This window comes from Platalea leucorodia (genome assembly GCF_965183815.1).
Source record: "Platalea leucorodia genome assembly, chromosome: 6".
In the NCBI taxonomy this organism is placed as follows: Eukaryota; Metazoa; Chordata; class Aves; order Pelecaniformes; family Threskiornithidae; genus Platalea; species Platalea leucorodia.
Window position 1 is genome coordinate 16,393,558 of NC_138828.1, and position 15,194 is coordinate 16,408,751.

A 15,194-nucleotide genomic window follows, 5' to 3' on the forward strand; every position below is an offset into this window, starting at 1 on the left:
CTGGAATGAAGGAGAAGGAAAGAAGATGCTGAGAGGTGAATTTGCTCACATGTCATGCCAGAAAGGTGATTGATAAACTGTATGAACAAGCCCGAGTCTCAAGGCAGGTGACAGAATTATCTCCAAGATGGTTTGGGTTTCGTTGGGGTGGGTTTTTTGTTTTTACATAAAGTCAAAATGAAAAATCTATTCCACTGACGGAACAGTGTCAAAAGAAGCCAGGTAATGACAGACCATTAATTAAAATATTTCTCCCCCTCCTTCACAATAACTATGATTTCCAAATATGTGCCATTAAGGATGAAAACTGTAGGTTGTTTTGATACTTTGAAAGAAGCTAAGGAAAAATAATAATGAGGCGAGCCTCTCGGCAACAACACAAGTACAGTCATTCAAAAAAATTCGTGAACTACGTCTGTCTCATACTGAAGGGTCATGATGCTTTCCCAAAACTGCCCTTTAAAAGGCCAACAATAAATAATACACAAACAAAAATTTCCAAAGGAAGTTCCAGTTTTATGATAACCATGCCTTCCTTGCTAGTTGAGTTAAAGACTTTGCAAAAGCTTTTGACCTAACCTCTGGCACTTCCATTAAGACAGTATTTGTCACTCTGACAGCAAGGGGAATGGTTTCCAGCCACTCAGCTTATAGTAATAATGACGTCCCTCTTGTTTTCACCCCAAGAGACTGAGGGCTGCTGATTCACAGACTGCCAAGTTTTGAACAGGCACTGCTAGGTCAGAGAAGCACAGAAAAAACCCATCCAAATGCAGGCAGAGCTTTAACTTGTTCTGGGCCAAAAAAAAAAAAAAAAAAATCAAGAAACTTAATAAATTAATGTGTTTGGGATCTTTTTCCTCCCCTGAAGAGTCAACTTAAGGTAAAAGAAGGTTTGCATAGAACGATACAGCACTAGTATTGCTGCTTGTAAGCGGATGTCATGAAACGTGCACACTGCTTTCCAGAATTCAACTCTTGCTAGCTTCTGAATCCACATTTGGTGGACACAGAAGGAGAAAGAGCTCCATGCACCATTATAGATTACTGCATCCGTGTAGGTGACCCCTCAGCATACCAGATTGTATTTTATAACACACACAGATGCCAGGTGAAATGACTCCTCCTTGCAGCAGCAGAAGTTCAAAGTGCTAATGAAGCAGCAGAAGACAGGGGTTTAAATACCCCTGTCCCAAATGAAGGGGAAGTTCTCTCCACTCCCCCTCACCTCAACATGCATTTTTCTCATGCAGGTGACTAAAAGCTGCAGCACAGAGGAAAGATCATTGCTCCATTTCAATCAGAAGCTAAAACTTCGGGGGAGAACATTAACAGTAGATCCTAAAAACATTTTCATTTCCTTTTGATTAATTTTTTAAAAGGGAGGAAGAAAATTACATATTTTGTGCATTCCCAAATCTTTCTGCAGGGAACATTTGCCCTTAAATCAGGCCAAATGACTACATGCTTGTGTACAACCACAGCCCTAGAGGAATGCAGTTTTGCTTCTTCTAGTATTGAAAGATACTACAGAGAGGGCAAAATAAAAACCAAATTGTCTTTCATACTGCCTTCCTTCTCAGTTTCTCCTTCATGTGCCAACCTACCTAAAATAAAGAGCCAATAAATTCAAACATTTGGTTCCCACAGACACAGCTAATTATTTGCCAGAATTTTAAGTCTCGTTTTACAAATAAATTGTTCAAAGTTTTGTAGTATAAATTTTCACCTTTTTAAATAAAGCGTGCAAATATTTCCCCAAGTATTTGTCAGAAACAAACAGAGCAGCTTTTCAATGCAACCGCTTTTTAAAACTCATTTCAAACAAGTGATATGACACCGTCCCGTGATACAAACTTCAGTGACTTAACTAGAAGTCGGACACCTTAATCGTACTTTCTAACAGAACTAGTGATATTTCTTTCTGTTAATTTTACTTTCTTTGTCTTGGAGCAAAAAGACAGGAAACCGTTGCAAAACAGAAGACAAGAAAACATCACAAACTCGTACCAGGACCTTTTCAATCTTATGATCTGCACACAAGTTCCACCCTAGCGGAACTGTTTTTTTCAAGTTCTGACCATTGACAAAAAGTAAGCAGAACCAGAAAAAATAGCCCAAAGCAAGCATATGCTTTTGACAAAAATGCTATATTTTCACAGTAAAGAGGGCAATGACGAATTTTACAAATTATGACAGAAGTAATCTTAGACAACAAACTGATTTTATGCTAAAACTGTGTATCAGCACAGATGTGATTTACATACTAATCCAACAAATTGCCTGATTATTTGATATTAAACACATACATTTCCTCCTCTAATATTCTCCAAATGATAGCTACCAAAGATACATGCTTTTGACTCTGTTATTCATTAGCACTCATTTAAAATGGAATCAAGCTTTTTCTAAGTTTCCAGTATTCAATTTCCATTAACAAGAGAGATAACTGTACCATAGTCGGTCTGAGGGCGCTTTCCTTTCCAGTTTCCCCACACTATATGATCAGAAGAAATATGCCAGATCATAAAATTTAAGGTACTTTGAATGCCCAGTTTCAGCTCCCAAAACTTCACTCCCTTCTACTGCGCAATTCATAAATGACAATTGGACTGGAAGAATAAAGCTGTTTGAACTCTCACACTATCTTTCCGATTTGCAACAAACACCCTGAATTCTGTCTCTGAATTTTCACCAGCAACTTCCACTTTTGCTGCTTGTTTTACTAACTCAAGAAATGCTACTGCACATATATCCTCAGCTATTTCTTTCCCTGAGAGTCTGTTAACCCATAAAAACAGCAATGATGAGAAAGGGGGGAATTCGATGTATTGTCCCAAAAGCAGTCACCAAGTACCACGCCAAGCAAAAGCACTAGACAGGGTTGCTGACCAAAAAAGTAGGTGCAAGAAAAAGTCCTACCTGCTGTTAGTTGTCATATGAGGAAGTGGAAAAAGCAGAATACCCAAATATATTTATCTTTTCAAAGATAGTAGTTAATTATTTTGAGGCTGCAAAGCAAATACAATGAGATACATTTAATGGCCTACTTATTGCTCCCTTTAAATAAACTTTTTTTGGAAGTACTGGCTGCTTGAGTCCCATAAGACCAAGGGAGATGAATTAAATGCTCAGTGGCAAAAGCTAATGGGAAAACTAAGAAAGCACCGAGACCAGCTCCAGCCCACACAATTTATAAACATTTGACAGCTAATAGTTTCATTTTTTGTCATTATGTAGATTTCAATGCATTTTCCTCTTAGCCATTGAAAAAAAAATACTGGGACTAATCATTGGCCTTCTAGAGGATACTGTTTTCTGAGAAGTTAATAGCACATTTTCTTTCTTCTTGGTTACTGTTACCTACCCTCCTTCTCCTTAACCTTTCAAAGATAACCACCAGCAGGGCTGTTATTTGTTAACTGGTTCTCAGACAGTCTGCGCCGGCTGGCCATGTAAATCCCTGTGGGCTTCGTTGGTCTTTTCAAATCGACTGTGTCATCAGACAGACCACACATCATCTAGGTGTTATAATACTCAGATTTCCAGTTTTCCCCTATCTGATTTCTCTCAGTCCCTTGGCAGCAGGATCTCGTTTACTTCTTTTTGACTTTCTGACAATTATACCTTTATACTTACTCCTTTTTTTATTTTAAAGGAGTTCAGCAGTACTCATAGACAAGCAGACTTTTTTTAGTTTATAAAAAATTCTGCATCTCTTTCTAACTGACATCCACTCTGTCAGTTTGGCTGGGGGAGGGGAAGAGAGAGAAAATATTGGGATGGGTGCACATGCCTAGCCATCCCTCAAAATAATCAGCTGCATCAAGGGCTCTTTTTTCTTAAGCCCGCACTAGCAGGTCTCCGTCACAGTGAGCTTTGATACTCTGCCTTGCTTATACCAGAATAGTACAAGCTAACTCAAACTTAGGTATTAGACTAAGCGTTCTATACACTGGAAGCACAAATACGCAATAAGAGAGAAGGCCTACACGTTTCATAATGTTACTTGGCAGGTCTGGAAACAGCTGATAATGCCCAAACCTACATTGAGATTTCAGATCAAGCTAGCAGAAATCAAAATGAAGATGCTAAATAACAATGAGAGAACTGAGCACCAGCCACAAAATCAGAGCAAGTTACAGTAAGGCAACATAAGTGGCTCCCAAGATTATTTAAATTCCATGGAATCCAAACTTCCTGCCAGGTAGATAATATCTGGTCCAAAGGCTCGCTGCTGCCGAGATCTGCCATTCCCTTCCACTCCACTCACGCAAAAACCCATCCTTCAAGGCTGAGGTGGCTTCCCAAGTGGCCGATTAACAGGGAGAACTTGCTCAGGATTTTGAGAGCTACCCGAATCAAATTCGGACCACAGACCAGCAGCACCACTGTACTGCTTCACAGAGGAAGAGGAGACCACTTCTAAGAGTGTGGTGGCACACCATAAAGCAGCTCCGCTTTGAAATGAAACAAGACTGAATCTAGAATTCAGCACCTGTTGTGAACAGACTTTCTGGCAAGATTTTCTTCTAAACAGCTAACACAGTAAAAAGGGAATCCCAGATGAACTCTTCTGCCCCTTTTCATACTGCAAAGACACAATTAAGAGGGAACAAAGAGGTATACAAACATTTGTCTGATTTTAGAAAAATATTTACAATGTTTGTGCTAGAAATAATTACGCCAGATAAGGATATTTATCCTAGAAATAACAAAGATAAAAAAGTGATAATAAAAAAACCCCAAATAAACCTAAACCATTCAACATCCATTACGGTAAAATAAAGTAAATAAATTCAGCCAATTGGTTATTTCCATACGGGTTGATTTCTTTAAATAGTAATGAAATCATTGCTAAAAAATCCATTGTTATTAAAATAAAAAAGTTGGCTCAGCCTACCAAAATTAGATTTGTAAGTTGCTGGTCATTCCCATAATTAAATCTGTGTCACAAATTTGCAAGAAAAATGGACACTATGACTAATGCATTTACTTGCTGCACTAGTGCTGTCAGGCTGTGTAAATCATTATGCCTGCTAAAGCAGAGTAGATAAGAATTCCATACATTTTCATTAACCAACGGGGCTTTGTGTATATGTGAGAAGCTAACCTTCACACTCCCTGCTAGCTTTAGCTCTCCTTTGCCAGACAATGTAAATAAAACACTAGCCTTGATCTGATTAGCCAACTGGCTGCTCCAAAAATTATTTGAGTTTTTGAACAATATGAACCAGCTCTGTCCCCTTAGTCAGATAAAACAACAAAACCATACATGCTTAATTTGGACAAAGGAGATGAATGAAATGATGGGCACCTGGAAGAGGTTCCTTCCTTCAGACTGACTTATGTAGCCTGGACACATGCCTTATTTCATCCCATAGGTTTCAACAGAGGAAGCAAAGCTAATCCAAGACAGATCATAAGAAGTCTCAATCAACACTTTCATTTTTGGCTGCCCTCTGCTCTGTTTTTTCAGGAGTGCAACGATGACCAGAGCAGAGTCCTCCAAATCCTCTCTTTTCCTCTTGATTTCCTGTCACCACAGACCTTCAGTTTTCGGTTACAGTTCTTTGTTTAAGGTGAAGCTGATGGCTGTTCCTTTCATACTTACTGTTCATAACCCCAAGGCACTAAAGAATCAGAAAACATTCACTCACACCACAAGCTGGATACTCTCATGAGTTTCCAAGCCCACTGTCTCAAGCGGAAAGGAGATTAATAAGAAGTAGAGAGAGATTGGACAAGGCTGTTTCTCGTCTAGCAGTACAGAGCATTTTGTGAGGACACCCTCTTCTAGACTTTAGGCCCTCTCCTCCTTCCATGCACATGGCATTATATTGTCACTGCAAATTGAGTTTAGCTCTCAACTGAGCACGTGTCTCCACTTCAGTGCAAGACAAGCCTCAACGACAGGCTGTGCCTTGGTGAACTTAAAGCCAAAGAGCTGAGCCACCCAGGCAAACACCATGGAACTATCATCAGCACAGCATGTTTTACAGTATCCTCCCTACTGCTCTGCGCTTTGGACATTAACAAGCATTATTTTTCTGTTGCAGCACAACTTTTAGAAGCAGAATAGAAACGCTTAGGAAGCACAGTAATGCATACAATGTTAAGAATCCCAGCAGACCCATCTTTAACATCCCAGACAATTTCTTTAGCCTTTAGGTGCAAAAGTATCATCTTCTACAAGTAGAAAGCACTGAGGTAGCTGCTTCCATCTCAGCAGATCGTAGGATTCATTTGCATGCTTTACAGTAGCACCCTCGCTGATAACCAACCACCCAGTATCAGTAAAACACTATCAGATTTTATTAAAACCCCATTAAGAGGAAAAACTGAAATCCCTTCCTATGTTCCACAATTATTGTACACCAAACTGTTTAAATGAGGGGAGGAGATAATGATATTAACTACCCAACTCAAAGCAATCCTCTATGGTATGATTCTAAATATTCTCTTGGCTGAAACTTATGTAAATTGAATTCATCTATCGTTAGTTATTACTAATCTAGCTACATAAAAACAATTTTCTGTAACAATTAGTTCTTTAAAACACTGTGTTTTAATTAGACCTGGGACATTATTAAACTAAGTGTAAATACGTACAGTATCATTCCATGCATTATTTTGCCTGCGTATTTATAGGAATATGGGCTTTGGTGGAGTTTAAAAGGAATTACTTTGCAGTTGTTTGGTAGTTTTTGTAAATCTCCTTACCAGTGAAAACACCTCTAATGCTTAATCTAAGTGTATTTCTGCTCATCAAGACATATTTGGCATTTCTACATTTTGGTATCGCAGTGTGTTCCTTTTCATCTGAATAAGCTCATCTCAGTACCATTCTACCATTATGCTGATTCTTTTCCTGCAGACATTTTGTTTCACAGTTTATTTTAATTTAACTTTTCAAGGACCATTTCCTAGTCTTAAAAACAAGAAAAAAGAAGAAAGAAAAAAAAAAAAAAAAAAAAAGAGTTGAAAAGCATAGCACATCTTTCAGCCCTTTTAAATCAGCTTGCTTCACACTATCATACACAGGCAGTGGCCCACAGGGCATAGTCTGAGAACAGCAACATACTGTCCTCCTGGCTTTGTCAGGGCTACGCACAAGTGCAGCAACCTGCTCACGTGCCACGCATTGTAAAACAAGGAACGCAGGAAAAATTGCAGCCTTGCCAATGGTCAGATCCTTCCAAATTATCTCCAGGACATATATATGGTTATGGTCACAAAGGTATGTAACTACATCTAAGCCCATCCACAGACAGCACATCATCAGACACTAACAAGAAACATGCAAATATGATTTAGATTCATCATGAATTAAAGATATAGGAAGAAGAATCTCCACCTATAGCCAAGCCCATAAGTTAGGCACCAATATAAATGGATGGATTTCCAAAAATACCACCAGGACCTTCTATTATCTTCTCAGAAACAGGCCAATTATTTTCCTATTTTATAGAACAGTTTTGACTTCAAACAAGTGTGTGTGTATATATTTAATGCTTCACCAGTTGTTCACAGGGAACTTACTTTGTAAGTGTCCACACACTCGTGACATTCAGGAGCCACTCAATTAAAGGCCATGTAGACCTACAGCACTGTGAAACTGGTAAACAACTCTGGCTACTTATTACAGTCCCTGGCCTACTGTCACTCCGTTGCATTTTCAGTCATAAGGTTCATCCCATCAACTGCATAACTGGAAAAGTTTGTAAGAGCAAAGCTTTCAGTAAATATATTTGTAATTTATTTTCTGTCATACATACCTATTCCCTACATAATCATGATTTCAAACTGGGATACCATAATAAATGTCTAAGTGTTTGTATATATTTGTGACTTAACAGCGGCCACTTTCTTTATGATTTTATTTTTTAAAAAAAATCAGTAATTAGAAAAAAAAATCAGCTGGTATTGTGGTTTGATTCTAGCTAATCTTTAACATTTTTGAAAAGTCTTTCCTGGGAATTTTTTTTAACAAGAATGTTTACTGCAATGCTGCTCCAAGGTTTCCAAAAAAATATGAAGAGAATAAAAAGTGTAATGATGTAATGATATGTAAATGGAACTTTCCAATGATCAGTTCGTGGAACTAAGATCAAAACCAAAATCAGGAGTATTACATGAACACACAAACTAGCTCAGCTTCTTTAACTGAGACTTCTTCAAAAAGATACAAACAGGTCCTAGAAATTAAAATACGTTTATGTTGCTTTACTAGGAGCCAGCATTGTAGTCAGATGCTCTGGGGCCTAAATTCTTATTTGAAGTCAAAAGACATTCTCCTAGTGACAGCTGAACTGAGGCCTCTGGGTATTCAAGGAAACCTCCTGAACTGCAAGCTAGGGACAGCAGAGAAACCGGAGCTCGTGCCAAGCAACAAGAGAAAATGCTACACACATACGCAGACTGAAAAGTTGCTCTCCACTGGGATTCCACAGTTTGAGGCAGAAAGCACCTTCTTCCCATTGGAGGAGAACATGATAGGTGACAAAAAGGAACAAGTATTTGAGAACTGATATTTTAAAAACGTGAATGGTCATCTATAGCTACAAAACTTTTACCCACCCAAACTTTAACCCGGTCCCTCAAAAAAGCAGCAGCACAATGTACAACTTAGAAATGCCATGCAACTTTCTCTCTTGGCAGTACAGCTTTACATACTTAAACTCCCAAACTCCAGCTTTTCATAAAACAAATATTCAAAAAGTTATTTATTTTGTACCTGCAGTTTTGATTTTAATTTTCTAATTTGAATTCTTTTGTCATTCATTCATTTTATATATCATAGTCCTCTTTATGGGGATACAAGATTGGAATCACAAACGCACACTTCTAAACATGCACAAATTTTAGTAAAGAAGAATAAATTCAATTATTAGCTGACTAAATAAATAAAACAGTTACAGTAGCTTGCCTACATATAATTTGTATTTAATATTCATTAATATCTCTCTAAACAACACATCAATAAAAGAAATCTATTCTTCCTTTCTTCATAAATATATTTATTTAGTGTTCTTTACAGCGTCCTTTCTGAATCTTTGTAGACCACCAGGCCCACAAATACCGTTTTAGCTTTTTACAGAAATGGTTATATTTCCAGCTGGATTGATTGCTTTCCCATATCTAGCTCCTTTAGTGTGTTCCTCAGAGACATTGAGTGGCTTCACTGACAGTGAAATATGCTAAACAAATGACATGTCACTGAGTAAATTAGCATCTACTCTCTGATCAGCTGGGTCATGTTTTCTTTTCAAAATCCATGGCCTCTTGATAGAAAATAATGAGTATTTGATGGGCCTTATTAGAAAAATCAATATATTGATGCCCATGCCTGAAACATCTGCATAATAATAGATTCTGTTAACCCATTAAGGAGAAAATTAAGATGTGTTTACACATTATTAATTTACCATGAGCAGAGACAATCTATTCACTACTTTTCTCAAGAGTTTAGCAAAAAAGAAAAGAAATTGTAATATCTGTATTTAAGGACATGGTGACATAAATCAAAAGATGATTCAAATTTTTGCCAGCTAAATGGCACGATTCCACCAACGCTAATGTGAAAAATACAAACACACCAATGATACTGTTAAAAATAAGACTACTAAAGCACTTGCTATAAATACTGCATTACTTACCAAAAAACTTCCAAAAGCAGAATTAAATATAGCAGCTGCCTGAAGAGAGAAAAAGATAAATATCACCAATGGTAAAATAGCTATAGTACAAGAACAAAATGTTATTCCCCCGCCCAACAAGCTATTAGATTCTCCAAATACACACATACACAGAGACCATTAGGCAGTTAGCCACTGCTTAAAAAATTGCCAGTGGCCTGTAACTTATGAAGACTGATAGGTTCTAGTTTATGCATTCATAAATAATGTGCTGAAATGGACAAAAGCAGGAGGAGAAGAAAATCCTTGCCGGTAGACTTAAGAGGAAAATCCACAAGAACTAGGAATATTACACAGAAGCTTGGTCTCACTGCTTTTGCTCTAATTTGCCAGAAACATTTTCACGTATTGACTTATTAATTAAAATAAACATAACCTGATTTAACTAAAACATTGCATTTTCATAGACTTTTAACAATTTTTAATGGAATATTAATCAGGCAAGCAAACTAATTTAATTGTTCCTCATAATAAAGTATTGAGAAATTCATAAGTTTCTGTAGCTTGACCAACGAATTTAAAATAGGAACAACAAAAAGCCCAACAAAAAAAACCCACAACCACCCCACACTTCTGAGGCCAAAATGTCTAACCATTACTTTTACTCCCTAGTCTTTTAAAATAAGAAAATAAACAATTTTGATAATTACTTTAGAAGTGTTTGTGCTTACCTAAAAATCCAGGAAATATAAGGTAGCAGTATTATTTCTTAACATTAACTCATTAAATTCCAGGAAGTTAAAACTTGAGTCTTGAATAGCTTTCCCCAATTACCAAGAAAGAACAGAAACTCTTGTATGGCAGCCAGTCTGATGATGAAAAGCCACACAGCAAAGGTAAGAGGAAAGGGAGGAGGGAAATCTACCATTTACACGAAGATTTAGAGCAGAGCCAAATTAATCACCCTGGACACTTCCAGCCACAGATTAATAACAAGTGGATGCTAGCGAGTTTAGCAAGTTTGAATAAAGTCCAAAATCAGGGTAGGAGCTGTAGCTGAACCTGCCTTCTGCTCCATAAGAGGATGCAATGAAAATGAATGGGTAATGAGATTCTTGGCTCTAGAGAGCTTAGCTTTCTTATTCAAGTTCATAATTAATTCAAAGCTTTGATAATTTCATTAGATTCCTCCTCTGCTGGCCCTATCAATAAAAGATGGCACTGGACCACAGCTCCTCAGTGGCCCAAATACAAAACAAATGCAGACTGGGAAACCTTTGCTGACTTGCTTACTAACAGGGACAATGGCATATGGCACTCCATGTTGCGGAGGGAGCATCTGAATAGATACAGCTAAATAAAACATTATAGTTGACAGTTGTAAACTACAGTAACATATTTTAACACCTCTTCCTCATCAGCATTCCTTTTTTGAACATAAAAAAAGAGGCACAAGTCCAAACAGCTCCTCTTGCCAGAGATCACAGCTGAAAGCAAGAGCGAGTACTAAAAACAATTCTTCAACAAGTGTGAATTAAATCAGGATTTCCTACCTGTATTTGAAGCTCTGCAGCTGATAACTTTCATGTGGCAAGAGAGCCACACATTACACCCGTGCACACAAACCTGCTGCAAGGGATCAGTTTCAATACAGGAGATATCCTCGTAAGTATCTTTTGTTAATATATATTCCTCTTAAGGTTCCTATTATCATTATATTAAAAAAAACATCAGGTCTATCAATTCACTTTCATATTTGTTGGACATGTGCCATTCTTTTACACAGACTGATTGTATTTGATCACTTCAATCTGACAAAGATGCAGAAAGGTCCCTTTTATTACATCCTGCCTCTGAATCGATGAAGGAGGATCTAGACTTCCATTTTTAAGCACATTTAAAGATCTCTTCCTTGCAAAACAGTCTTCGCTATATAAAACAGTGTAAATCAACTGTTAAGATCTGAAAGACACAAGCATATGGGCTCCACTTCCACACCAGAAGGCTGGGAGGAAACTTAATGGTCCCCTCCTCCCCATGCAGATTTTGCGTGCAGAGTGACAGCTACATTTCTGTCTGCTACAAAGAACCGTATCACTCACCCTCTTCAGGAAAGCTGGTGAAGTCCACATAAAATGGATGGAGAGCACAAAAAGCAGCCCTTCCTTCCCTAACGTGCTAAACTTACCTCCCTGTCTCAAAAATACCCGGTCCTACCGGAAGCTGGGTTCAGGCCAGGCTGTGCTTACAGTGCAGGTGAGCCCACCAGACCCCGTCTAGTGACGCAAGAGAAATAACTTCGGTGCTAGACGGCGCTCAACTGTTTTCCTGGTCATTTCAACTATGCACAAAGAACAAAGCAGTAGCTGCCAAGAACCGGTACGCTTAGAAGGACACTGTGCATCTAGTTTTAGCCACACCAGTGGCTACCAATCCCGATTTGAGGATCATCCAGAGACATAAATTTTTTTTTACTTAAAATATGCTGCAATTCCACTTCCAGGAGAAATTCTGTACCTGGAAAGGTGGTAAGGAGAGATACTAGATGGTTCTCGTGGCATATATTTTGGCCATCAACAAACTTTTTTTCTTTCTACCTTCCTGACACACCAGGAAGATTTCTGTTTTTTTTTTTTTTTTTTTTTTTTTTTTTTTTTTTTTTAATATTCTCAAGCACATAATAGGTACTAAAACAACAATCTGAGACAAATTTTACACTTCAGGTATTCAGCCAGTCATGTGCAAAAGTCATAATTCACAATTGGTCCAGGGGTACACTAGTTTGCAATTTTTAATTCCCTTTCTCCAAAGCGTCAGAAATCGTCCATGGCAGATGATTAAACACTCATTACAGGGAAAACAAAAAAATCAGGAAGACCACAAATTAAGCTATAAGCATTCAGATGATTTGCCTCAGTGAGGGAGGACTTACACATGTCGATTACTCTATTTGCAGTTTTCTTTATAAACATTTCTCCTGCAAAATAAACTTGGAAGTAAATTTTTCTCATACCCACAAACCTGGGGCTTATATTTGTGATTCTGGTTCAGCATAAACAAACTGGTAGTAAACAGAATCAACTGCTCCACTTTGTAATTAAACATACCTAGTAGCATGACCCTGTAGAATTTAAACACTTTGTGCTTCCAACTCCCTTCTATCAAGAGGGATAATATTGCCTACATACCTCACAGGGCATTGTCAAAATTAATTCATTGCTTAAAAAGCACTCTGAGATCCTTAGAGGGATGATACAAATAAACATTAGTGCTGACACATGATACAGCTAGGCTCTTCATTTCCTATTTGAAACATTTATTAGTCACTATTATTGTATAACTTTTTTTAGTGTTTGCTCCTTTTGTGCTTCAACAGATATCAGACTATCTGCAGTCAGCTTAAATGAAACAATAAAACATGAAAACATTTAGATGTCCTTATAATACTCCAAGTTCAGATTTGCATGTGTTTGCAAACCGTTCGTTGCACTTACCATTAATATGAGGGAGAGTTCTCCATAAAATCAATGGTAAGATCTTTTCAAAAGGTAAATGCATAGCCATGTATTGAAATACAAGGTCAGACCACATTCAAAAGCAGCAGTAGTAACAACCAGACCAATTAGTCAAGTTTACTTCAACTCGGAGAGAACGAAGACTGAAAGTCACTGCCAGTACTCTTAACAGGGCTAGTACAAAGAGCATGTACATCTCCACTTGAGTTTAAAACAGTCTGCACTAGCTCCACTAAACAACAAATTTACTTAATATTAAGCAGGTATGATTTCAGTCAACTCAGTATGTCACTGGGCTTGAGGGAACTCTCTCTCACTCGGCTACATTTCCAGGGAGGACTGGCTGGCCTAGAGCACTTTCAAGTGAGAAGTAACCAGCCCACATCTGAAGGAAACCTGTCTGGCAGTACTTGGCTGAAACTCTCCTCTTCCCATACCTGAGCGTGGCACAAAGCTTCAGTCCTTCATCTCCCACCTTGTCCTGGAACATGCGTACGGAAAACACTGCTAAGATTTGTAACAGCGACAGCAACAAGATCCAAGACAGTCCTCATAGCAACAAAGGCTAGTAAAAGAAGAAAAAGGCAACGCCACAACCAAGGGGCTGTGCACTTCCCCACGGGTGGGTACCCAAATGCAGCAGCAAGTACACACAGCATTCAAGTACATGTGACTGGGCAGCAAATCAAACAAGCATGCTAAAGTTTTGATAGCAAGTCTGTTCCATTTCCTTTTATTTTGGTATTAAACTAAACTACCTTGGAATTTGTTTGACTAGATTTCTTTTGATAATAGTGTAGCAGGACTACATTAAAAAAAAAAAAAAAAAAAAGGAAAAGATACACTGGCAACATTTGGAATACGTGGGTCAAAAACCAACATTTTACCATTACCAGCAGGATTCAAACGAAATTGTTATGCACAACTCAACCAGAACTACAATTTTATTTACTGCAGAGTCACAGGGAAACAACGGTGCCTCATAGCTTTCTACGTGGACCATATAAAAAAAGTAAAAGGCTTTTTTGCCAATACGTATATATTTTTTTAACACTAAAATGTTTCATTCTTGAGTGTCATTTGGCAGCCTTTAGGGAGGTAACCTTCCTAACTGTACTCAACCCTACGCCTACACAGGACCTGCGCCCCCCAGGCACCCCACAGCTGAGCAAGCACATGCTATGCACACTAGGACCTGCCTGGCCCCGAGCTGTCCCCGCTCTCTGGAAAGGACATTCCAGGGCCAAGGCCGCAGATGCAGAGTAATGAAACTAAACGGCCTCAAAACGTCTCAGAAGGAAGCGGCCGGGGCATCATACAAAACTTCTCTGTATATGCCCGCAGTTACCTGTGGTTAAAACCTTACCATTTTCAGATATGCACTAGTGGGATATACAGCTCAAGTACCAGGCATAAGACTAAATATCCTATTCAACACATATGGCACAATGAAGAAGAGAGAAAAACGCAGAATAGGAAAGATCTGGAGAAAGACAAGGACTCTGCAGTAGAGGGCAGAGAACACAATGTGGTAATGTAACATTTTACAGTGTCCATGTTATTAATGCAAAATTTAATAGATCCACGTCTTCTATTTGACAGGGAGAAGAAAAAAAATAGAGAGAAAAAAAGACTGAAAAAAGTGATGGAAATGGTTTGACTAAACAGGACAGAAAAGGAAATTTTATCTACCGAAAGAGATCAGTGTAGTTCGAGAAGGTGGAAGAAGAAGGCAGGACGTCAGAAGTGGCTTGAATGAGTCGGCAGAGTCCCTTTAAACAACTCCTTCAATCTCCTATTTAAAAATAAAATCTCATGTGAGTGTTACCCCAGCTCATGTCTTAACTGCTGTTTCCATTAATAAGATGTTACAGCTCTGTAGAAAGCTATTTGCCACAGCACTGTTACTGCAAACAGAATATAAATATACCTAATAAGGTTTAATCTGTGTTGCTGTTCATAACTATTCATCTGAGTTCAGACAGGAAAAAATATATATATTCAAGTTCCTGGTTTTGAGCACTAAATTGAATCAGGTGTC

The 15,194-nt window shown here is 38.2% G+C and overlaps 1 protein-coding gene across 1 annotated transcript in view; it reads right to left on the reverse strand.

Moving 5' to 3' along the window:
- SLC10A7 (solute carrier family 10 member 7) overlaps positions 1-15,194 on the reverse strand; it is a gene marked incomplete at its 5' end in the record, with an annotated part of 148,586 nt that overhangs the window by 87,460 nt on the left and 45,932 nt on the right. The window contains one exon of the mRNA XM_082315770.1: positions 9,660-9,698. Within this exon, the coding sequence (XP_082171896.1) occupies positions 9,660-9,698 (39 nt within the window). The remainder of the gene's footprint in view (positions 1-9,659; positions 9,699-15,194) is intronic.